This window comes from Solanum tuberosum, unplaced genomic scaffold, assembly GCF_000226075.1.
Source record: "Solanum tuberosum cultivar DM 1-3 516 R44 unplaced genomic scaffold, SolTub_3.0 scf00377, whole genome shotgun sequence".
NCBI classification, from domain to species: Eukaryota; Viridiplantae; Streptophyta; class Magnoliopsida; order Solanales; family Solanaceae; genus Solanum; species Solanum tuberosum.
This window is the reverse complement of record NW_006239302.1, coordinates 454,062-480,487: the sequence shown is the minus strand read 5'-3', so window position 1 is coordinate 480,487 and position 26,426 is coordinate 454,062. Positions and strand designations below refer to the sequence as shown.

General features: G+C 34.0%; 2 protein-coding genes and 1 long non-coding RNA gene across 6 annotated transcripts; 1 reads left to right on the top strand and 2 right to left on the bottom strand.

Annotated features, from left to right (window-relative positions):
* Positions 1-1,323: 1,323 nt before the first annotated feature.
* LOC102594732 (uncharacterized) lies at positions 1,324-6,050 on the bottom strand. Of its 3 annotated transcripts, XR_001471582.1 has the most exons (5): positions 5,942-6,050; positions 4,694-5,842; positions 3,663-3,720; positions 3,288-3,448; positions 1,324-1,432 (listed from the first exon to the last, which is right to left on the bottom strand). It is a non-coding gene; the product is annotated as an uncharacterized lncRNA (long non-coding RNA). The 3 variants fall into 3 exon arrangements; XR_001471581.1 differs by lacking the exon at positions 1,324-1,432 and having other exon boundaries at positions 2,046-3,448; positions 3,663-3,717; XR_001471583.1 differs by lacking the exons at positions 1,324-1,432; positions 4,694-5,842 and having other exon boundaries at positions 2,046-3,448; positions 3,663-3,717.
* Positions 6,051-8,916: 2,866 nt separating this feature from the next.
* LOC102588195 (protein chromatin remodeling 35-like) lies at positions 8,917-16,840 on the top strand. The gene is made up of 7 exons (XM_006361965.2): positions 8,917-9,051; positions 9,414-9,497; positions 10,815-11,392; positions 13,194-13,385; positions 14,054-14,212; positions 14,757-16,522; positions 16,604-16,840. The coding sequence occupies exons 2-7, from the start codon at positions 9,419-9,421 to the stop codon at positions 16,605-16,607; spliced, it is 2,778 nt and encodes a 925-aa protein (XP_006362027.1). The 5' UTR covers positions 8,917-9,051; positions 9,414-9,418; the 3' UTR covers positions 16,608-16,840.
* A 357-nt stretch (positions 16,841-17,197) lies between these two features.
* BEL30 (BEL1-related homeotic protein 30) lies at positions 17,198-23,239 on the bottom strand. 2 transcript variants are annotated; one of them, XM_006361964.2, is made up of 5 exons: positions 22,826-23,239; positions 20,901-21,858; positions 18,851-19,230; positions 18,649-18,709; positions 17,198-18,075 (listed from the first exon to the last, which is right to left on the bottom strand). In XM_006361964.2, exons 2-5 carry the CDS (start codon positions 21,768-21,770, stop codon positions 17,449-17,451), a joined length of 1,938 nt encoding a protein of 645 aa, XP_006362026.1. In that variant the 5' UTR covers positions 21,771-21,858; positions 22,826-23,239; the 3' UTR covers positions 17,198-17,448.
* Positions 23,240-26,426: the final 3,187 nt, after the last annotated feature.

Genomic DNA, 26,426 nt, shown 5'->3' with positions numbered 1-26,426 from the left:
GCTTTACAATGTTTTAGTGGTTGAAATCCTTAATCAACCGCTCTTTTCTCTCCGTTGTTCGTTTTCATTAGCGTCTAAGAAAAGAAGTATTCAAATTAATATGAAAAAAGAAGATCGCAAAATTATAGTAAAATTGGTCAATTATGTTCATGTATTATGATAAAATAAATTGAACAACTTCACTCTGCATTAAATTTTCGATAGGATCTTATTTCACTGCAAAAAAGTCTTAATTTTTACCCTTGATCCATAATGGAGCTCCAATTGAGAATCTTAGTCTAAAATAGTGGTCTTCATGAAGAAATTTAAGATATATAGGGCCTACTTCATTTTAAGTTAGAACTCTTTTAACAGTAAATATAAATTCAAGACAATTTACTATTCCATACAAGAGTTTGAATGGACAAAAGTCTAATAGAGAGCAAAACTTAATCATTCCGAATATAATATGAGCACATTTGATTCCGGCATTTCCTATTACTCTATTAGTAAATCAAAAGTTCAAATTCGAAGCAAATCATGTTACACTTCTCTTTCTATTTTTGGGCAAAATTAAGTTATTTCATAATATAAAAGAAGATTATTTTTTTTCCAAATCGACAATATGAGATAACAAAACCCTGTGTGTTGAAAAATAAGTTTAAAATATAAAATATATAACCAGAGAAACTTTTTTATAATTTTATTTTTGATCACTTCTCTTAATATGTTTTATCTTTCAAATGAGTTAATTTTTAATTTTAATATTTAGAAATTGATCTTATGGTGGGTGAGCGGACATAACTTGTAGAATATTATGAATAAAAAATATAAACTTATGTCCCACAAACAAATTAGGGAAAATTAGCAATTAAGTCATAATACCTAACATAATTAGTTAAAAATAACAACACTTTAAAAATATTTATTTAAAATGGTAGAATGACAATTTTTTTATAAAATAATATGTATTCAGATTTTTAGTATTTAAAATTAATTTTTATTTATGGAAAGAGTCCTATATTGGGCCAAATTATATACCAATAACCGTTTAAAAAGAAAAAAAATTAAACCAATACCCATTAACCTTCTTCTTCACCATTCACGGCTCTTTCCCACCTTTCACGTTTCTTCTCCTCCTTCCACGTTTCAAGATTATCTTTCTTCAAGGTGCTCAATTATTGTTCATCAAAAAAAATTCTCTATTGTTAAACGATATCTCTTTATTAAGAGAGCAGATTTCTCGATTGGCAAGGTAATTTCCATTATCTATTTTTATTTATTTTGATTTGATGTTTAAATCACCGATTCTATATATTACGGATTTACAATCGAATTTTTCAATTTTTATGTGATTTTGTTTAGATATTCATCAAATAGTTATAATATTTTACATATTATGGAGTTATTGCTCTGTGTATTTGTGGCTACTTGCTGCTAGTGACCCATCCATCTACGAAATGAGAGATTGAATTTATTATTAGAATCTCACCATGAAATCTCAGGGGGAAAAAAATCAAATTTCTAAATGAAATTATAAAATAAAAGAAACTTTATACATGTGAAACTTCAACAAAACAAACTTAAAAGAGTAAAGAATACAGAGAATAAACAAAAGAAGTAGGTGAAACTCACCGCATACCTATGTATATATAGTAGAAGAGGAAACAACAATAAACCATGAAATAGTACTATCGCAGATCTTCAAAAAAAAACTTAACAATTTGAAAGAGTAAAGAACAAAGAGAAGAAACTCAAATTGTTAATGAAAATTTTAAAAGTAATGGACAATTCTATTTTCATTAGCTCCATGTTGAACTGATTTCCAGATTCCAAATGACATGCACTCAATTCACCACCCTTGTGTAAGGCCACATATTATTGTTGGACAACAATCAAAATTCTGGAAGTGTTATTAGTTGTACCATGTTTATGCAACTTGTGCACCTTAGTAAAACAGTTTTGTAAAAAGACACCTCCAAGATGAGCACCCAAATCCTTGTTAATCGATAAGAATTGTTAATTCTCATGTCAACTGATTATATCTGATTGTTCAAATTATTCTCACTATTTCCAACTCTAGTGACTTTCTATAATTTCCTGTAGTTGTTTCTGGTAAGTAGTTCTAATCGTCGAACAAATTTTCGTGGGGTTCCATCGCTATTATTGGTGTATGATATCAACCTCATCATCCAAGCATGATATTAGTAGAAGGTAATTTAACATCTTATTTCTTATATTTAGGAGTAAATTATATTTTGTCACGTCTTGTACATGTTTTAGTTTGATTTTAAAGTGTTCTGTTTTGTGGACTTCACTTCCTCGAAATGAGTCTAAGGATGTCTATTCTCTACATTTGTCTAATTGAACGCTGATACAAAATACTATCATATCTAGAAGGCATTGCCTACTACAGTTCTAAAGTGTAATACGTGAAGATGTGCTTGCCTCATTAGAGGCATGGAATATACAGATTACACCAGAAGGATAAATATAAGACGTCTATGATATATGAAATAGCTCAAAATTTGAGTAATAGTAAAATATGAAATGATAACATACCTCAACAATATAGTTCTCGCCGTCTACAGAGTGTAGATGACTTGCACTATATGTAACAATTCTCCAAAAGAGTATGCACTATTACGAACAACAAAGTCCACTTTCCTTTAGCATAAACAAATTTCAAGTAGTAATGATTTCCATATTGCTATAGAGTAGCCAACATAAACTCATTTATTCTTCTTAGATAAAAGTAGTTCTTCATAAAGCCATTAACTAAACATATAGTAAGCAAGAAAGGTAATTGGAGATGAAGCATGACAATTTGAAACTATGAACGAACACTAAGCCTTAAACATTTCTAGGAGAAAGCCGCAGATAATCATAGTCGTATTGATAGAAAAACCTCATCCCCGTATAGACTAAGGATCCCATATCACACATACACACAGAGAAGTTAATACATCAAATTGACCTTCTCGATTCACATATCCAATCAAAATTAGTAGCTTCCAGCAAAACTATCGGATTCAAAAATCCTCAGTACTATAGAAGAGAAACATCCACTTGTTTTATTGCATACCAAAAGCATAAAGATATAATTCAAGAATTGTTGAATTGAGAAAGAGATGGCCAAAAAGAGGCTTTCAACAGATCTACACGCACAAATAGAGAAGGTGAAAGAGAAGCAAGATGTAATACATCTCCAAACTAAATATAGGCAATAAACGATATTTTCCCAGATGAAATCAACAACAAAAAATAAGAAGAACAAAGACACAAGAGAGAGAATAAAAAGGAATTACCATGTGGAGGTACTTGTCCTCATCAACAACCCTCGTGTTTTCAAGCTTAATGTTGAGATATTGATCAACTGAATGTAGTGTTCCTCGAATAGCCAAATCGTTCTTCAATTCCACAGTCACTTCTCTGCCCACCAGATCCTTGAAGTATGAAAAAAAAACTACTGAAAAACACAATGGGCCAGGGGAAAAACCAAGTTAGAACATAGACCAAATAAACTCATGAGAAAAAAACTTAAATAAGAATTAATTCAAATAAGGAAAATAATTCTACTCTAGAACACTCGAAGAAAACAAAGCAGACATCAATTGTATACAAAGTAGGCATGAATAAAGAAAAACATACAACAATAAGAAAGAGGGATCAACGAACAATACCATTTTTATCTCCCAGGGAGTATCACACTGTGTTCTCCATATACTCGGCAGCTATCTGCTTAAAAAAAAAAAAACTGAAAATTTTCAGCCTTTCTTATAACACAGTACGACAACAACAACACACCTAGTTAGTAATATTATAAAAGCTCATAATACTCTGAGGGGTTTGGAGGTGAGATATGCAAGTATTAAATCACGAACAAGTTACCCTCGACTTTTTGAGAATCTTCAAGAGCTCTATGGACTTCCTCATCAATATCCCTATGTTCCAAGACCCTACTCTCCGCCCATCATCTCCCTTAACCCCCTTACCACCCCGAACCCTCGCCCCCAACCTATAAACTAAAACTCAAAATAGCACACTATAACACACCTAAAATCCCATTTGTTTAGACTAAATTGCATATAAAGGGGATGTTATTCAAATACTTATTTCGGTTGATTAGGAAATGAAATCAGCAGTAAATTTTGACTTCCTATAATCCCAAATTCCAGAAAATAACAACAAAAATGAAGAAAAACAAAGCATCTTCCACGAACTTATTTATTTCTCCTAATCTTAAATATTAACAAAACTTGATTATTTCCAGCATAGTATACCATCACAACTTAAAATGCAATCTATTACAAAAGACGTCAAACTTAGATAAAAGTAGTTCTTCATAAAGCCATTAACTAAACATATAGTAAGCAAAGAAAGGTAATTGGAGATGAAGCATGACAATATGGAGAAACATGCTACATTTTGTAATAGAAACAACTGAACATTGATATCTCAGAGTAGAGTTCTCTTAAGGTTATTTACTCAGAAATAAAACCTCTCCTTCCGCAATCAAATGTTACAATTTCAATTATCCGGCGTTGTAGCTTAAATACACTTTGGATAACAAATAAGAGCATAAAACAATCAACAAAGACCCAATGTTAATACCTTCAACTCAAGAAATCAGAAGTGTAAACACACAACGATTAGTTGACTTGATGCCTATGTAAAAAATTTAGAGATGAAGCATGAAAATTAGGAGAAATACCTCTATCTGAAGTAATCAGTGGGAGTGGAAAAAAACTTTTCTGCTGCATCATATCTACTTGATATTAGTCTCAGTATTCAGACAAACAATATTTAGACACATTGAACTTATTAGATTAGTCAAAATTTTCCAATTCCCCTGCCTCACCTACTTCAAAGATAGAGGTGCAAGCAGTTGTTTGTGTAGCCGCGAAAGTATGCATGTCTTGCAAAATAGTAGGAGAGAAAGTAGTGTAAATGGTAGTAAATCAATTTATGTACGAAAGTATATCTATATATACACAAGCGACATTACGTGAAGATTTATTTTTTTCAACTTTTATCTAGTTAACAATGGATTAAAAATTGGAAGCACACTTTGATTTCCGTATGGCTCTCAACTTCAGACGAAGACAGTGTATCATTTGACTGTTGCAAGACTCACCGCCTTTATGATTCAACTCTTTTAGCTCGCTGTTGTGATAGAATTTACTTGCGACATTTATACATATCTAGCATGACATAACATGTTTCTATGGTACACCATTGTTCGTTTATGATTCTAGGTTCCTGAACCGCAATGCTTAATCTTTCGACATTCTGTTGAAAGTAATTTTCAATTTCGTGTAAGAAGCTGTCATGATTTGGTTTATTCTAGAAGTATTACATTGACAAATTGGCCTGGCAGCATCAAATTGCAATTGAACATACATATCGTTTTAATACTAACAAATAGAAAATACACCAATGGACTGATAGAGAAGTATGTTACAGATAAAGTGTGGGTAAAAATAAGAAAATCAAAAGTTATTCAATTGCTTTGGCATATTATCGGATACCTTAAAGTCATCACTTATCTTTGTATAATAACCTAACAATACATGCAAATAAACAGAGAAAAGAAACATAACATCAATCATCATTGCACTATCAATAGGGAAACCACAGATATCCAACACTGAAAGTGGGAAATACAAATATCCAGCAAGCCTTCAAATATGAGAACGATAAGATTATATATTTCCAATACATAGAACAACACAATATTGAAAAAAGAAAACCCACCAGAAATTAACAACAGTTGAATGGGAAAAATTTTGCAGCAGCAATTGCTATAAGGAACTACAGAAAAACTGAAGGATTTACCGGAAGAAGAGGGAAGGATTAATACCTAAAAAACAAAGATTACAAATAAAGTTTAATTAAGAACGAAATTGTAAAATAAGCTCAACAAAACTAATACAGTAACAAAGTCTAAATGGTTACATACCTTTTTTCATAACTGCTTCTTGCAATTAACTCCACAACAACTTCTAGCAATGGCTAAAACATTGAAGATCTAACTCAAATAGGGTAATAGAGAAGGAGGAGGAGAAATAGAGAATATCATAACAAAGGTTCATTGAGAAAAGACTGAAGAGTACTTTATTAAACACGTGTCGTCATTAATTTACTACACGTTTCATGAAAGGGTACTACTTATACTACTTTTGGTACAACTAATAGATGTTGCGTTCGTCCAGGCCTTGTTGGCTTATTAAATAGGGTAATAATATATAGATTGTATATGAATAATTAAGAGAATAAAATGAGATTATTAAAAATAAAACGAGGGAGGGGTATCAATGTCATCACACCATATTGTTTGTTACATAAAATGAGATTTTTCATTATTATTTGATGAATTTATGATGCACTATGACAAAATTTAAGTAATAATTAAAATAAATTTTGTAATCAAACTATCAACACAATACACTATACTCCTTCTATCCCTAATTACTTGTCCACTTTTGAATTGACACACCTATTAAGAAAACAAAAATTGACAAATGAATTTATCATTTTGTCCCTATTGGTTATGAAGTAGATGAATTAAAAATTTAAGAGTTTTAAGAAGTTCTACATTTTTCAAAATAATTAATTGAGAGTATAGTAGATAAAAAAAAATTTCTTTTTTGATTTGTCAAAATTGACAAATAATCAGGGATAATTAAAAAATGAAAAGTGAACAGGTAATTAAAGACAGAGGGAGTAATAGGTAACAATCATGCAAACAAATTATAAAGGAGAATGGTAATGTAGACAAAAACAGATAATTGAGGTATGAAATTTATGGAAAAAAATATTAACATAGGTGTATTTTTTACCATTAATTGGAATATAAAAGAATAGAGAGTTGGAGAACAGGGATATTCATGTTTTTTCGGATCGATTTTCAGTTGATATCAAAAGCAAACTTAACCAATTTAATCATATATAAAATCAAATCAAATGTTATACACATTTTTAGTGTTTTTGGTATGATTTAATTTGGCTCAAAATATTTTACTTTTAATTAATTAAAATATATTAGTTTAGTTCCTAAAGCTAATTTGGTTAGTTTTTTTTTTTTTTTAAATATGGGAAAAGGGTCTGAAAAATATTTTAACTTTGGCCGAAATTGTTGTTACGATACCAAACTTTATGGAGGACATTTTACACCCCGCACTATTTAATAGTGTATTTTAAAGGTATATATATGTCCACGTGAACACATTACTATTTATAATGATGCAATATTTATGATGTCCACGTGGACATATATACATTTAAAATACACTATTAAATAGTGCAGGGGGATAAAAGGTTCTTTCCAAAGTTCGGTATTGTTACAGCAGTTTCGATCAAAGTTCAGATATATTTCAGACCTTTTTCCCAAAAAAAATCAATAACACAAAGTATCTAAAAGAATTTGGGAAAAAGGTATGCAAAATACTCCAACTTTGGCCGAATTTGTTGTTACGATACCAAACTTTATGGAGGACATTTTACACCCCGCACTATTTAATAGTGTATTTTAAAGGTATATATATGTCCACGTGAACACATTACTATTTATAATGATGCAATATTTATGATGTCCACGTGGACATATATACATTTAAAATACACTATTAAATAGTGCAGGGGGATAAAAGGTTCTTTCCAAAGTTCGGTATTGTTACAGCAGTTTCGATCAAAGTTCAGATATATTTCAGACCTTTTTCCCAAAAAAAATCAATAACACAAAGTATCTAAAAGAATTTGGGAAAAAGGTATGCAAAATACTCCAACTTTGGCCGAATTTGTTGTTACGATACCAAACTTTATGGAGGACCTTTTACCTCCCTGTAATATTTAATAGTATATTTTAAAGGTATATATATGCCCACGTGGACACATTACTATTTATAATTATGCAATATTTATAATGTCCACGTGGACACATATATACCTTTAAAATACACTATTAAATAATGCAGGGGGTAACATGCCCTTTCTAAAGTTTGGTATCGTTACAACAATTTCGATTAAAATTCAGATATATTTCAAACTATTTTCCCAAAGAATATACACAAACTAATAGTTAGAGACGAGAATGCAATATTATATGTATGTAAAAATTGATAGTTTAACTTTGTGTCTATGCAATATATATGTGTAAATTGATCATTTAACTCCGTGCCTATGCAATATATATGTGTAAACTGATTGTTTAACATTCGTGCATATGCAATACCTCACAAACTGCACATAAAAGGTAATTCGTATTAGGTAAAAGTTTTAAAACTTGAGACCTCCAACATGAAAGTTCCAAACTTAAACCATTGAGTCACTCCGAAGGATATAAATACACAGTTAAGTGTGAAACAAATGACAATTTTTTGAGGTGTTAACATTATGAAATTGAGTAAAGTATTATACTCCATCTGTCCACTTTTTTTTATTTTGATTTATTTTTAATATAAAACAAAATCAGCTTATTAAAATCAAATAGGAGTGGGATGTTCGATACTTAATTTCGATAATTTGATAATTAAAATAATTACATATTAAAGAAAAATATATATGTTCATCTTTTATCTAATGTTTAATAATAAAAATCACATAAAAATATTCGATCTTCACTTTTAAGACATCTGAAGTCACTCGTTAATGTTAGCAATATATATGATAAACAATTCATTAGAAGTGAACATTGATAAAGTGCTCCCGAACAAATGAAACTCTATATTTAAGGAGACTTGAACCCGAAACCTCTTGATTAAAGTTGAAGATTGTCATTCCAACAAAATTCTTACTAATCAATCCAATACATTAATCAAAAGTTAATTCCTAAATTATGTTCAGTTTAATTAATTTAATTTTCGGTGATTTATGTTTACCACTCTTCTACCTATTTATTAAAGAGGTGTTGTACGGAGAAAGGAACAAAATAAAAAGAAGAAAAGGAAAGCTGGGGCCTGGGAGTGAGAGAATAGTCGACGGCACCATTTTCAGCCAAGTGCCAACGCCCTCTGTCACCTGCAAATCTCAGCTATTTTTCTTCATCAGTCTACTCTACCAGTAACTCCTCAGGTTTGTTCAAATTGTTTTCTTCCAATTGAAGCTTCATCCGCTACCTAACTCCTATCCGAATCAGATTCTCTTTCTGTAAAACCCCTTTTTTTTTCTGCTCAAATTACTGACTATTTTTCTCCAAAATCCCCATTATTTCATTTTCGCTTCAAATTTTATTCGTCGCTGCGTTTTACAAATAGTGAGTGATTTTTCTTTGATAAAAGTAAATTTGACTGATGGGTTCTGATGGGGTTTTGATCATGGAGCCATTGGTACAGATGGGGATGTCCTGTGTTGACATTTTGTCATGCATGTGCGTTTTCAGTTAGAAATTATTAGCGACATTGTGTTGATATTTTGTCTTTTTTGTCGAATTAAAGTGAAAATGGACTTAGCAACTGAAGGATGGCGGAACAATTTTGCTAACTCAATGGCGAAAAGGTCTCAGCCGTACAGCCCCAGAGGTAGATTCCCCTATTTTCCCCCTCCGGATACCCATACTATCAATTATACACACATGTGTAAGAGGGTCTTTCTATGTACTCACTGTGTGGCATTAAACAAGACCTAGTTTGTCTCGCACCTTTGTTAAAAGTTAAAATCAATCAGTCAATCAATCATGTATCAGCCCCATATTAGTTGGGTCGACCATATGAATGGTCCCTATTTAGGTCTATATTCAATTGATTATTCATTTTAATTTAGCCATTTTTACACTGGTCATCAACTCACCACAACCCTCTCATTTAGCTGGACCAAAGGCAAGATCTATGGGTATCTTACATAGATAGAGACTCCATTACAACAACATCAACATCATCATACCCAGTGAAGATAGAGACTCCATTAAGAGTAAATAATTTGACTTAATTTTTACGTTGAGTTTAGTGGAGAAATCAAATAATACTCCTTCCATCCCATTTTATAACTTAATTTTGACATGACATGATTAGTAGGAAAGAACTAGAAAAGAAGAATTGTTCGAATTGGAGTATTTGTTATGGGTTTGTGCTATGTTGCTCGAACTCTGCAAAAATGCTAACACACTTGTCTTGGATCCTCCAAAAATGCACTACTTCTGAAGGGAGTGACACATTTTTGGAGGATACAACGCACACCCAGTGACATTTTTAAAGAGTACGAGCAACATAGATTTTGTGCACCAAATACTGACTTGTCTTTTGGGAGCATAATGGAGGTTAAGTTATATTCTTCATTTGTTCAGATTGAATAATTTAAATTTGACTTTGCCTAGAGATTGAGTGAGGAGTTTGAACATTTGAATCATTTGTATTTGTTGAGCAAATGAGAGGAGTAGTTGTATGGAGAAGATAAAGTGGATATCCTGCGATGTTGTAAGTTCTCTTTACAAAGTGGATATTTATTTTTGCATGAGCTATAAGTGGTGGATCTTTAAATCGAAATGAAAGAGTAAGAAATGTTACTGTGCATTCCACTTAACTTTTATTAGTTACAAAACACATTGAAATCATCCTTTTAAAGAGGTGGACTTCATATTGGCACGTTGCTAAAAGGAATATAGTACAATGAAAAGGGTAGAATAGTTAGTCCCATTTGCGTGAAAAAATTGTAGCGAGTAATGCATTTGAATTCTGTTTATTCATGCATATCAACAACAACAACAAAGTCCGTGTAATCCCACAAGTGGGTCTGGGGAGGGTAGGATGTACGCAATCCTTACCCTCACCTTGTCATATATTCCATTGTCATCCTGTCTTCTACTCTCATGCCTTGTGATTAAACTTTTATACGTGGAACAGATTTGTTTTCCAAGGGGATAAAAAAGACGAAATTTGATGAAAGTAAAAACCAGAGTTGCCCTACTGCTGCTGCGACTAGTTGGCGGGAAGAATGCGAACATGGAAAAGAAAAGGGGTCTTCAAGAGTTGCCAACCGCTCCGAAACTTTTGCAGTTCCTGACTTGCTCAAAGTGTTAGATTCCGGCAAATTTGGAAGTGTCACCAGAGATATTGAGGACCTTATTGTGCGGCGAATGAAGTTAGTGAACTCTTGTTATGCAAGTGACCATTCACTTCCCAACAAAGTCTTGGAATGGGAAAGGAACTGTGAATGGGCTTTCAAGGGAAATCAGCCTTCCCCCGCTGTGATTGACTTGGAGGATGGACAGGAAACTAACAACATTTCTTCGGGGCCAATGATTTCTGCATGTTTACCTTCAGCTGAGCTGCTGGTTATTATTGATTCAGATGATGAAGACACTCAAAAGGAAACTATTTCTCTATCCCAGGGAATACACTCTCAGATAAACCCCATTTCTCCATTCCAGGGGATGCCCTTGAAGAATGCTGCTATTGATTTCCAAATTAAGGATTTTATGGTAAGTCATTCGAGAATGTTAAATCTTACCTGCTTGAGTTAATCTCACGATTTAATATAAATATGTGGCATCTCTAGGCTAAAAAAGGAATAGGAAGTTTGAAAATACCTATATGTGTGCATAAATATTATAGTGTTTAGACTATCTAGTGGATGATTGAGAAAGAGACTCTCTCTAATGTATTGATTGACAAATCGATCATCTTACATCCTGCATTTGATCCAATAAGAACTCAAAATATGTCTGGAAAATCTGTGAGGTGTGTTTAATATAGGATTGTTGGGAACTTTGTTCAACACTCTTGACCGTCTGAGAGAGCATATTAAAGTTAAGCTGTCTTGAATTGTGTGTTGATGTTTCCTGTCCCAATAAATTCAGTTGCTAATCATTTGGTATTGAGTTTTAGTCCTACATTATGGAGGTCAACTGAGGGTAAAGGTGCAGAGCTGTGAAAGGTCATTTGCTAATTACTGCTATACTAGTCTGATGAACACCAGATCATTATGATTTCTTGGTGATGAATACTGACTTTTTCCCTGTTCTCTGTGATCTTGAGCTCAGGAAATTATTTCTTAAGAACTATCACTCTTGGCCTGTACACCTAGTAGCAGACTTGTTTTTTAATGAAAGGTAAAATATTATCTAATAAACAGTACCAAGGAGTTACCGGAGTTTTACAAAAGATGTTGGTGCAAATGGCGTGCTCCTTCTAAGCCTTCAAGGGGTCCATAAGTTCGAGGATATCACAGATATCAGTTCATCTTTCCTTATACTCTAGCAATATAAATTCTGGATACATTTTTATGTAACATGAGAAATGCAATCACAATCATTAACCCTTCAAACATCCTCCTATTCCATTCTACCCATATAGCCCACAATACACACAACAGAATATTATTCTATACTCGTCTAAATTTCTTTTTAGTTTCTCAGTCTTCTGTCCATTTCAGCTATAAAGCAGTTGCTCCACATTCCTAGGCATCACCCACTGCATTCCATAAAGATTAAAGAACATATTCCATACATGCCAGGTCAAATTGCAGTGAATGAAGGTGTGACTAACTGATTCAACGGCCTGTTCACACATAGCACATCCGTTACATAAGTTAAGCCGTCTTCTTTGTAGATGATCTTGTGTTATACAAGAGTCTAAGCTGCAACCCACTCTAAACAAGTCACTTAAGGTGGAGCTAGCGTTTTCCAAATTAGATTCCAAGGCCAATTTCTGCGTCTAGGCTCATCTTGTTTCAATAACATCTAGTAAAAAGATCGGGCTGAAAATTTTCCTTTATTTCTCCTAAATATATGATGACTTCTCCGCACAATTTTAGGGCGTGATTTATGTATTTTTTCTATTTCCACAACACAGGTGATCCTTAGTGCTCTTCTCCCCCCTGCACCCAATGCCTCCATTATTCCCAAGATAGCAAAGAGCTGGTGGAAGTTGAATTTCAAAGGGTTATCACCACAAAGCAATTGATTGTTAACTCTTCCCCTTTCGCTTCCTCGCTCCTAGAACTGCAGAATACGCGGAAAATCTGCTTTAACTTGAGATCCTTCTCCCTTTTAGAAGGAGTCTAGGACACTTTAACATGTTCAGTCAATACTGCTCTTTTCTCCTCCAAACCCACTTCTCCTTCCTCTCAATAGTGATATTACAGATTCTTGAGGGCCAATCAAAAAAGAATGCAACACCATCTTGCTTTATATATTGTTGTTTATGATTGATCTGAGGTCCTTGTGTCGTTTTTATCCAGTCCTATTTCTTATGCTTTGCTAAACTTTCTGAATAATGCAGGGCAGGGATTATGGTGAAAGACAGATTTCGGTAGAAGCTGTAAGCCTTGCTGGCGAAGCTGAATTAGAGAAAGATAAAGGTGTTTATGTCGGTGTAGAAGATGATGACGAGATTGATGACGGTGCCGAACAGCCTGATGAAGGTTTGACAGACATATGGAATGAGATGTCATTTGCTCTTGAATTCTCAAAGGTACATTTATTTGATATCGTATTCCGCTCCACAATCAGAACTTTGATAATTTTGACCAATATAGAAAAATTCTCTTCTTTGCTAGATTCTTGCCACTATATATGTGAGATTAAAGTGTGTTCTGGATAATTTCTAGCAAATTAGGACAGACTTGATAATTCTTTGTGCAGATAATTCTAGTTTATCAGCTTCTTTTGGGTGTTTCCATTGTTTATTATGTACCATTATTTTCCCTGCTAAGATTTTAAGCCTGAGCATGCAATTTTTATAGGCATATCACTTCATCAGAAAAGGCTATCAACTTTCCAGTTGCTCCAACTTTCAAATGCATCCTTGATGTTTAGCACTGTAATCTGTATGCACTTCTGAAATCATATTAGAATATATTGCTTGCAGTGCCTTTCTGGTAGCATCTTTAAGAAACATTTGCTGTATCGGCATTTATCTATTTACCAAATCACCCTACCGTTGATTTTTTAAACCACACGTGGAGTTGTTTGTACATTTGATCACATCACAAACACACTTGCTGTTGCAATTTAAAGAGAGTATTTCTTCTAATGTTTAGAGTCAACCGTTTACCTTTCTGTTTATCTAAATTGATTCTTTCCTGCCAATCAGATATTTATATTAATATTAATATTTGAACTCTGTTGCATGTAAAATAGGATGTTGCTGCTGAACCTTCACCAGATGAGCATACAGTTGAAGAGGAGGATGAGTGTGATCATTCCTTCATCTTGAAAGATGATATTGGTTACGTGTGTCGTATATGTGGAGTCATTAAGAGAAGTATTGAAACCATCATAGAATTTCAGTATTCGAAGGTCTGGCTGTCAATCCTAGATCATCTTTTGCTTTGGATCTTGTTCTTTACGCGTTTTAAAAGCATGGAAAAAAATTAGTGCATTGATCATGATTATTCTGTGTTAACTGTTTGGTTGCTAAATCATCTGAACTGCTTTTGACTGATATTATGTTGTGTAACATCTGTCATTTGGTGTCACCTAGTTTGTTGTCGTCTTCGATTGTCCAAGGAGTGCACATTTTTTGGTATTTCATTCACTAGAAAATGGAACTTTTTATATTTTTAGAAAACTACAACATCAGAAGGAAATGAATGATGATTTTGTTACTAAAGTAGAAATTGTATGGCTTCTTTCACAAGTGATATGGGTGTTGAACAAGAATTTTCTGGGAGGTGGTTAGGTTATCAAAAGCTTTGATTAGCTCATTGTTGTGACCCTGCCTTAACAACTCTTGAGGTAACATTTTGGGCAGGTTTAGTACAAATCATTGACTTAATTAGATGTCTTTTAGTCCAAGTATCTGGAATTTTTTTCAAGGGCATAATTTTGATTTTTTTAACAGGCTGCCAGGAGTACAAGAACATATCACTACGAAGGTCGGTCGGTAAAGGATATAGGGCCTACTGAACTCCTCCCTGATGGCATCATTCCATCTGATGACATTGATATGACTGAAATTTGTGTTCATCCAAGACATAGGAAACAAATGAAATCTCACCAAGTTGAGGGATTTAATTTTCTTGTTAGCAACTTGTTGAGAGATAAAGGAGGCTGTATCATGGCTCACGCCCCTGGATCTGGCAAGACTTTCATGATAATCAGCTTCCTACAAAGCTTCATGGCTAATAATGATAGAGCTAGGCCTTTGGTTGTGTTACCTAGAGGAATCTTAGGTACATGGAAGAAAGAGTTCTTGAGGTGGCAGGTGGATGAAATTCCCCTCTATGACTTCTACTCAGTAAAAGCGGATAATAGATCTCAACAATTGGAAGTTCTGAAGCAATGGTCACAGGAAAGAAGTGTTCTGTTTCTAGGCTATAAGCAGTTCTCAACAATTGTGTGTGACAATGTTGGTAGTGCGACTGCAGCTGCTTGTCAGGAGATTCTGCTGAAGTGCCCGTCAATTCTCATTCTTGATGAAGGGCACACTCCGCGCAACCAAGACACTGATGTTTTGACTTCACTTGAGAAGGTCCAGACACGCCTGAAGGTGGTGCTTTCTGGCACATTATACCAAAATCATGTTAAAGAGGTCTTTAACATTCTGAACCTTGTGCGTCCAAAATTTCTCAAGCTGGAAACATCCAGAAGCATTAAAAGGACAATCCTAAGCAAAGTGGCAAGCTCAAATAGAAGGAACCTCCTGAAGAAAAGTAATGACAATGATTTTTATGAGCTGGTGGAGCATACACTGTTAAAGGATGACAATTTCTCAAGGAAGAGTGCTGTTATACTAGGTCTGCGGAAAATGACCGAAAAAGTGCTTCATTATTACAAGGGAGATTTCCTCGAAGAACTTCCAGGATTGGTGGATTACACTGTCCTTTTAAAGCTCCATCCTAAGCAGAAAAGTGAAGTTGCAGAGCTGAAAAAACTGGGAAGGAAGTTCAAAATCAGCTCTGAAGGAAGTGCACTGTATGTGCACCCACAATTGAAGAGCCTTTCAAGAAACTGTTCTGTTAAAGATAGAGTTGATGAAGAGAAGATTGATACTCTATTAGAGAATTTGGAATTGAGGGAAGGAGTGAAGGGCAAATTCTACCTGAATCTGCTGCAGCTGTGTGAAACAAAAGGTGAAAAAATGCTAGTGTTTAGCCAATACCTCTTGCCTTTGAAATTCTTGGAGAGGTTGACTGTTAAGACTAAGGGTTACAGTTTGGGGAAGGAATTATTTATGATTACTGGTGATACAGACGGGGACGTCAGGGAGTCCTCAATGGAGCGATTTAACACTTCACCGGATGCTCGTGTTTTCTTTGGTTCAATTAAGGCATGTGGTGAAGGAATATCACTTGTTGGGGCATCGCGAATTATCATATTGGATGTGCATCTCAACCCATCAGTAACCCGTCAAGCAATAGGACGTGCATTCCGACCAGGGCAGGAGAGGAAAGTATACACTTACAGATTGGTGGCCTCAGAGTCACCTGAGGAGGAAGATCATGCAACTTGTTTTAAAAAGGAGTCTATTGCAAAGTTATGGTTCGAGTGGAGTGAGAATTATGCTCAGCCCGATTTTGAGATGGAGACTGTCGATATCAACAACTGTGAAGATTTGTTCTTGGAATCAACACGTCTTAATGAAGATTTGGTGGCTCTGTACAAAAGGTCAGTGAGAGCTACTTCCTCCTAATGAAAACTTACTATGTTATTTTGACGTTTATTTCTGATTTCTTTCTTCATTTTCAGGTAGATAGTGATTGAAAAGTATCAAACAGCTCCTCAAGTGCAGATGTGGTCGTCTAACAAATGGTGGATCCATTATGCCATTGAAAGCTTTAGAGATCTGACAGGAAATGTTGTGTTATTAGTTGCAGACTGCATGTTAACTATCTGACAATTAGTTTTGTTCAAATTATGTCGAAGTTCAAACTGATTGTAAATATTTTTCCATTTCTAAAACTTCTTGTTTTGTTTAAATCTCTTCATTGCGCCTCCTCTTTAGCATTATTCTCTAAAAGATGCTAGAGATAGAAATCTGAAATGAAATTAGTAGACCTTTCACCAAGGTTCCTTTGCTATTGCTCCCCTCTCTCGTTGTTATTATTTTTGCGCCTCGAAAGGACTGGTTTGAATCATGTGGTTAATTAAGCTTGATCAACAGAGAGAGATCTATCACCATGAAATCTTATCCTAACCCTCTTGGTAAACAGTGGAAACACAAGATTTGGTATGAACCTGTCTCTCAAACTTCTGCTTGGGGATAAAAAAGAAGAAGAAGAGACTGTGGGACTAGGTTGAGGGTAAGATATAAGAAAATGTAGTATATAACAAATTCCCAACTAAACTACAACAGTTACGCGTCAATAATTGGGATTGACTATATAATAAACTCCACCTATCAAAAATTATAACATCTTTCACACCTTTTACAGACTTCACAGATTTTTAACAACTTATACCCAACCAATAATTTGATATATTACAACAGTGATCAATGAGACTGTTACTGTAAGCTTCAAACTAAGCATCCAATGGAAGATGAATGTTGATGTACTCAAAACTTGCAGTTTAATTCTACAACACATACAAAATCATGTAGCAGATGGTAGGAGCCAAAATGGTTGCTGCCTATTCCCAGAATCCAAGCAGTTGAATTCTGCTGTTTCAGGGACCATAGTAGTAGGTGCTGTACTATACATGTCATCTGCTCTTAATGGTACATAACTAACGTGAGTTTCGATGGACATAGGTAGGTTGCTTCCTTCACCTTGCTGCAGCCCCAATGTAAGTGAAACTCCATTGGGTAGTACATTTCCACTTCCAAAACTACCAAATTCTGAGAATCTATCGTTGCTTTGAACAAATGCGTCCTGCATAAGGGTGCAATTATCCATAGCAGGCAGGGGTTCGCCTGTTTGATTTTCCATTCCAGATTGACTTTGAGTTTCTGCATTACTTGCTCCCTCCATTTCTACATCAACTTCATGGTTAGATTTTGACTCCAGGATTTGGCCACTATTGTACTGCTCAAATTCTGAAGCTGCATTCTGGTGCAATTCTCCTCTTTCTTCAACTTTTGAGTCTTTTGTTGCAAGTCTGGGGGCAACATCCGATGAAGAATTTGAGTCTATTTTAGCATCACCAGCCTCTTCTTTGTACATTTCCTCAACCATGGGTTTCCAAAGACGCACCCGTGCATTTATGAACCAATTTGATACCTGAAACATGACACCCATTCATCAATGAAATATTGAGCCACGACCAAATGTCCATTAACACAAACGCATATGATTATTGTGATTGGCAAATGCCTGCTATTATTGAACCAAATGAACTTTTCTTTAAGAAACTGTTGACTTTGTTCAGTGCACAGAAGTCAAATTTAAGAACTTTGTGTTACTGCACTGATGCAGGAAGGAGCCCTCTGCCACATGATTCAGTTGACTTAAAATTTTAGAACTCATCTTCAGTAAATTTCCCGTCTGTTAAAACCAATCATTCTTAAGAAACGAATGAACATCTAAAGATTTTATACAAACTCAGCATTTTACGGTGCTCATGGTAAGAAAAGTGAAGTTTCAACATGTTTATACACTCTTTGCATGAACAAAAAATTTGGCTCCAGTTTCCAGACCATCCTTTAAGTTAATCCCATGTATGGAATAATCCATGTGCCTGAGTTCTGTAGGTTCAAAATAGGATAAATGTACTCACTAAAGTAAGACTAATGGAAAATGTTCCAGATACAAAAATACACATGCTGAAGAAAATATGTAAGAAAGACCTTATACCTGACTTCTCGTTAAGCCAGTTTGCCTTGCTAGCATAATTTTGTCAGAATCTTTCGGGTAGCTGGAAAAGAGAAACAATTACAAATTAGACGACCAAAGTTCTTTTAAGGGGATAAATTGGATGACTGAAGTCTCCTAACAATACAAATTCAAGAAAAAGCTTAATAACGTGTGCTAGATGCTGTCTAAATTATCAACTTACGGATGAAGAAAGTGCTCAAAGAGCCAAGCACGCAAAACTGAAACAGAGCTTTCAGGCAATCCCCTCTGAGGCCTCCAGGCATGTTGTTGCATCATACCAAGCTGCTGCAGGGCTCTCTGCTGTCTAATATGATGATCCACAAAACGCAGGCGTGATATTCCAATCGCTTTGCTGTTTTCTGAAGCATCTTGCTCTCCAAGACTTCTTCGTGATGCTCGAATCTGATCGCAGATTGCATCACGCAAGCAACGGAAGTGTCGGGAAATTGTCTGGAGAGCAAGAGCTGTGTATGGTTTAGCTGCTCCTTCTCCAGCTACCACATCAAATGATGAAACCACTATTTGCATCTGATGATAATATTGTCTGTACCTTCTATCAATCTGTGACAATACACCATAGTTCAACTTCCACTTTATGCAAATTACAGATGGCAACAATAATAACATACCCAGTGTAATCCCACAAGTGGGGTCTGGGGAGAGTAGGATGTACACAGACCTTATCCCTACCTTTGTGGGGTAGAGAGGTTTGTTTTTGATGGACCCTTGGCTCAAAATATAAATGCAATATCATGATAAAAAGAAAAAATTGACAGCAAAATAGCAAGATAAACCGAACAAATGAAACAAAAGGTAATAGCGAAAATTAGGAGAAAAACATACTACACCTATACTACCTAATACTACAACGCTTGGCTACCTATACCCTTCAATCCTTACCCGACCTCTAAATTTTCCTATCTAAGGTCATGTCCTCAATAAGCAAATCTCAGAACTCTCTTTTATTCTTGACGTTTGCCCCTAAATTACAAATCTAGACACGTACTAGAGCAATTGAAGGAAGAATATACATTCAGGAATAATACCTGCTACAAAGGTATAAACTGCAGCCTAATTGTGAACTCTCAGTACCATCAGTGCATTCATAAACTTAATTACTAGAAACTCTGACAGAAGTGGACAAGTAAAAAGAAGGATGCCAATATACTAGAAATTCCCTTCATTAACTGAACACAAATAACCTCTCTACCTCCCAAGGTAGAGGCAAGGTCTGCGTACACACTACCCTTACCAGACCCCACTTGTGGGATTACACTATATGTTATGGTAACTTAACATAAATAACCATTATCCTACACTAGGAATTGACTATTTTCCCAAGATAGATACAACACCATGGTATCACCCATGTTTCCATCATGTGCTCAAGAAACTGAACATTTTGCAGGCCTTTCCACAAATTTATGCCACTGAGATTAGCTACCAAGCTACACTTTTAGTGTCATTCTAGCAGCAGGGAGAAAAGAAAGGGAGGGGGGAAAGGAAAATAAATAACTGTAGCTGTTTTTGAATTAACAATTCCTTGGTGCAGATTTCTTCAACCATCATTCCCAACATCTCCAGGTAAATCTGAGGACCCAAGAGTACATCTTATATTATACTGCAGTTAGTCATGCCTTATAATCATTAACTTTACCATTTTAGAGAAGCCACCCATTGGAAATATAGTAATGCTACTGTTATAATCTAAGTTGCACGGACTCTTCACTTTCGTTGCCTCACCCGTGTCGGATTCTCCAAAAATACACTACTTTTGGAGAATCCGACACGCACATGCTGACATTTTTGAAGAGTCCGAGCAACATAGGTTTTAACAGTTAACACTCTATTAGTATCCCTATGAAGAAAACTAAGTTACTGTATTACCAAATTCATAAAAATATATGTAAGAACAGCTTTCTAAATGCTGTATGGAAGTCGAAGTTACTCGTTGAAGTTCCATCAGATAAGATGCTTTATTCATGGTAATTTCCTGTGTCAGATAATAGTATATCTATTTCATCACAGTTAAAGGTCCTCTCAGACAAGTTAGTCAACGGAAAGATGAATGTGGACCGTCGAAGAAGTTCTTAACCTACTGCAGCTACTACTTTGACCCCTTTTACGCAATTATCAATTGAAATAAGAAAATAAAATTTGTGATGAAGAGGATTAGAACCTCGAAAACCACCAAAATTGATACACAAAAAAATATTTTCCATGGGTCATACCTCATCCAGCATTGACAGAAGTTTGGCCAGTTTGTTCTGCACTTCTTGCTTCTCGGTAGGTGAAAGTTCACTTTGGTTGTTTTTGGACTCATGAGGATTTGAACCCCCATTTGCAGGAGTATCTGATGATATATTTTTCGAGTCCACATCAGACTCTCTGGAATCCTTTGTCAACTCTTTCTTAGAATTTTGCTCCTTGATGGCCTTTCTGACACTAACAACCTCATCAAGCAAATATTGAGCTGCTTTCAAATACTTCGAGCTGGGAATGGTCCTTGCAATACTCGATGTACCATATGGAGAATTATACCCTTTCATAGCATCCAAGTCCCTTCCAGGATTATCCGGAGGAAAATAATCTGCATTTCTTTGTTCTTTTGGTTGGGAATTATCACCATCTCCAAAGGACATGTTAAAACCGCCACCTTGGTTAGGATTCTGAGATTGGACATGTGAAATTCCAATTCCAGATGGTATATTGGAGCCAAGACTGAGGGATAATCCTTGACCCTGCACATTTTGTGCAACTTGAAAGACATTATCAGCTAGCATCTCATTTCTGCTATCTCTCCATGAAGAAAAATCCTGAATCCCCATCTGCGATCCTCCAAGATTTGACAATATTTCTTGTTGGGATGTGTTGGAAGACGTAGCTCCTATAGATGGGATATCGATGCAGCTGTGTTGTTGTTGGGAAGTACCCGTCAACATATCTGAATATGCCCCAGAAGAAGAATAGTTCATGAATACCATCATGTTTTCTGGAGCATTTGAAGCTTCTGAATAAGACTCAGGCAAAGATTGCCTAAAATATTGAAATGTCTGATCAGCATCTCTTTGATTGTTTGGACTAGGAAAATAAGTCGCCATCTGTGGTACTTTTCTCAATAACCTTTTTACTTGGAGATGATTAACTATCGAGTTTCAAATACAAGGTTGACTATCAAATTACAAACTCCTGCAAACAGAAAGTTAAAGATTTCATTGACATGAAAATGACGAGCACTATGTCACTTAACTATGTAGAAACATGAAATTTAACACATTGGTAGGGGTAAGCTCTGCGTACATTCTACCCTCCCCAGACTCTACTTGTAATTATATTTTGGGTATCTTGTAGTTGTTTGTTGTATTGGTTGAACTCTTATCCATGTTTTACACTATCTGCCAATTTCAAACTCTAGGAAGATGATCCGAAAACATGATCAAAGACAACGACAAATGTCAAACATCAAAATCTGTTGCAACTGCTGCACATGTTTATTTATATATGCTTCACTTTTACATGCTCTTCAGTAAAATTAAAGCGATTTCCAATCAAAATTCAAACCCAACTAACAACAACATAATAACGCAAATGGAGTCTGGAAAGGGTAGGATATACGATGACCTTACCCCTACCTTTAGAGAAATTAAAAATCAACTCAAACATTAATAATAACCATTAACATATTGAAACACCCATCTTTCCTAATTCTTATACCTTCCAAAACTCCAAGCCTAAGCAGACAACAAAACAAAATATCCATACCAAAAAGTTGAGAATCCATTAAACAAAAATAAACCCTGTAACAACATAATCTGTTCTGAAATCTGAACCCATTCAATAATAAAATTCAGCAGCAACCATTTCCCAATAATAGTCACTTTTTTTATAAAAAAAAAATATAATTGGGGGGAGAGGATTACAAGATAGTGAATCTAACTAATACCAATAAAATTGAAAATTCAGATATCAAAGAGCTAGTAAAATTTCCAAATAACAACAGTAACATGAAAGCAACAAATTGGGAATTACTAAATTACTACTACTATTATGTAGTACTATTTCTTTTCTTCTTTACTTGCCACTGACAAGAATCCATTTGTTTTGTGAACAAAGTCAAAATAGAGAAACTATTTAAGTATAAATACTAATCTTTTACCTGAAAACCTGCAATATTTGTGTCTTCTCTGGGGAACAGAGAAACTTCAATTGACCAAATTGAAAACAAAAAATCTGATCCCTATACTCAAATTATCATATTTTTTTCTAATTCTCAGGCATAACACAAATCAAAATGACCAAAAAATAAGAAACTTCAAAGACCCCAAAAAAAAATGAAAAGAAAAATTATAAATCTTTAATACAAAGTAGTAGTACAAGAAATCATCACTCCTGTAGTACTCTTGTAACTTATCATATATTCTCTATCCATCATTTTATCTATATTTTCACACGTGAGAGTTTCACAGAACCATACAAAATATCACACGTGTACACATCTCTCTCTAAATTCACTTTTCTTTCTCTCTCTATATCTACATGAAAGCTCCAAATAATGTTCTTTATCAAGAAAAAAAAAATTATGAACTTTCACTTTCAATCTCTATCTTTTTTCCTTAATGGGGTTTTTATCCTTCAACTTTTTTGTTGTTGTTGTTGTTGTTGTTAACTTGTTAGTTTTAGTTTCTTCAATTATTATTATTTAATGTTTGGTTAAGGAGTGCAATCTCTAACTACCAGTTGGTATGTAGACCTAAAATTAAACCTGCCTTAACTTCTTTTTCTCATCTTTTAGTATATTTTTATTTCTAAGTTTCTGTTATGTTCCTCTCATCTTAAGCATGAATAGAAGGTATGTTTTGTTGCAATATCCACTATACTTAACTTTCCTAAGATGTTTGCGAGAGATAAGGATAATAATCTCGAGATACAATTTAAGATTTACATTTGATTTGGGATTGTTCAGCATATTGTTATTAAGTTGAGATATATCATGATAAGTGTAACTATAAGCTAATTACATCATTTAATTAGTTTGGAATATAATAATTCTGAAACTAATTAATACTCGTAATCAAACTTATAACAAAATAATCTCATATTTTATCTCAAAAATATCTGCACTATAAGATATTTCAATTCCCACCATTGCACCAAACGACCCCTTAATTTTAACCATGAGGGGCCAAAGTTTTTTAAGTTTAATACATATATAAACATGGATCAACAAGTTGAAATATTATTAAAGAGTTGATCGACACTCATTATATATGAAAGAACTTTCATGTTCACGAGATTTGAACTTGAGATTTTTAATTAACGGTGAAGCAATCTCATTTATAAGAAGTCTTGCTACTAATCAGAGTATTAAATAAAAGTCCTATTTGTGAAATTTATTTATTATTATTTGTGTACTACTGAGGTCATATTTTCTTGTACTATTTGTCAAACTTTTGAAATTCATGCCAAGTCAAAACGGGATTAAAGAAGATCCTTTTTCAATCAATGTGTCATTATTAGTACTACAGTAATTTTACTGTCATTCTTTTTCTTCCATAATAAGACAATAAATCAAGAACTCCAAGGTGTGTAAAATTAGATAATATCACATTTAATTGAACTTTTAAGATATTTGTTACATATTTTTCTCGAATATTAAGTAGCCAGGGGCGGCTTAACTAAAATTAGTTAACTGGATAATTAATTACGTGATCTAGAGACCGACCCATTATAGCATCTTGCTGGTTGCTACTTTATCTAACCCCATCATTTTGATTCAGATAATATTGTACTTTTGTTACTTTTTGTACATGGAAATATCATGTATTAATATGTGTTCGAGCTACTCTTAAAATTTGATAGTATATAATATGAGTTGTAACTCAAGTTTTTGATATTTTGGTAACGTTGCTTCTCAATTAAGCCAAACACAACTCAATTAACATCTTCTATATACTAAGTACGTGTTAAGGATCTAACAATGATAAGTAATTTGGTAACATGTTAAATTGATGCTCCAGTAATTTGCTATTACGACAATGTAAAAAAAAAACTTTAGATTATCATTGGGGATATAACTTAAAATTCACTGATTAATTCCCTCTGTACCACAATATGACGTAGTAGAAAAAAACAAATGCATATTGCCAATTGAAGCACACCATCTATACGTATCTATTGATATTATAAAAGGCTTAAAACAAGCAATTAATTAAATGAATTTAGTAGAGTTAGTTGAGTGTTGATACCAAACACCATTATATAAATTCATGCACCTTAATTAAGATATGCCTAAAGGCCGGCATTTTAGCTTATTATAAATCCAAATAAAAACATTAAATAAAACCACTATGACTTTGTCTTGTATATTTCTGTTAAATTATTGATATGATTGTCGGTTTTTCAACTAAAACGGGATTATATGTATGTAAAAAATTTAAAACATGGCCACCTTAACATGAATACTCATAACTTAACCAAATTGATTAAACACGTGGCGGCAATCAATTGGAAATAGTGTTTTTGATTACCTACTGGGGGGGAGTTTGTCTCATTTAATTAGAAGTAATTTATATTTTCGATTTCAAACTTCTTGGTGAGATATTGGGACCCGTTAAAACAAGAAGACTACTATATATGTAGGTGAATTCGTGTTATGTTGTAGGCAAGTACTATGCAGGCTGCTCGGTTGATGTGTATAATTGAGGGCCAATTTGCGTCAGTTTGGATCGTTTGGTACGGAGTATTAGAAAAAACAGTTTATGTATTATGTATGATATTATTTAGTGTTATATTTGGTAGGAATTTTGGGTCTATGTATAATTAATTCATGGATTAGTTATAACTTATACGTCTTACATGGTATTATAGGATGTATAATTAATTTCTTCTATTCGGTGGTATTAGTGATACATAAATATCATGAGATTAATCTATATAACGACAAAAATAACCCTCAAATCCTTTTAAGTTTTAACCATTTTGTTTACTTTCTTGATTTTATGTTTATATTTGTACTTAGTTATTTAAATAAACTAGCTTACAAATCTTATTATTTAGAGAGAGTTGTTTATTGCTAAAATAAATCCAACACATCTTAATACAATATTTGAAATGTGAGTTGTTTAACATTTAAAAATTGAAAAGCCAAATATACCACCACAAAACGTTGTGATCTTAATGAATGTATTATTTGTTGATATATATATGTCTGTGTGTGTGGGGGGGGGGGGGGGGGTTTTTAAGGTGTTGAGCATTAAATCCCCACTCTTCTTGAAAACTTAAGAGCCAATGCATGCATTGGACTCTTTGTTTTTCCAAGGTGCCACCCAAGATGACCAATGATTTTTTTTTCTTTTTCCAAGAATTAATTAAAAGATTACATTGCCCTTTTAGATGACCCATTTCTTTTATTCATTAATTGAACAATAGTTAAATGGGTCATCTGAAAATTTAGAATAGGCCCAAAATGTCATTTTAGATGACCCATTTCTTTTAGGGCAAACTACATAAATCCCTTTAGTTTAGATCCTAATTACTACGATTCCCAATAGTTTCAAATATTACTTCATCTACCATATTTGGTGCTTCGGATACATGAATCTGAATTCGCGAGATACATGTATCTGTCGAATTTTAAAACCGAGATACATATTTTATTTGTTTAAATTAATTAGTTGTAACTTATTTCCTTAATTAGAGGAGTAATTGAGATACAAGTATCTACCATATTTTGTGCTTAGGATACATGAGTCTGAATC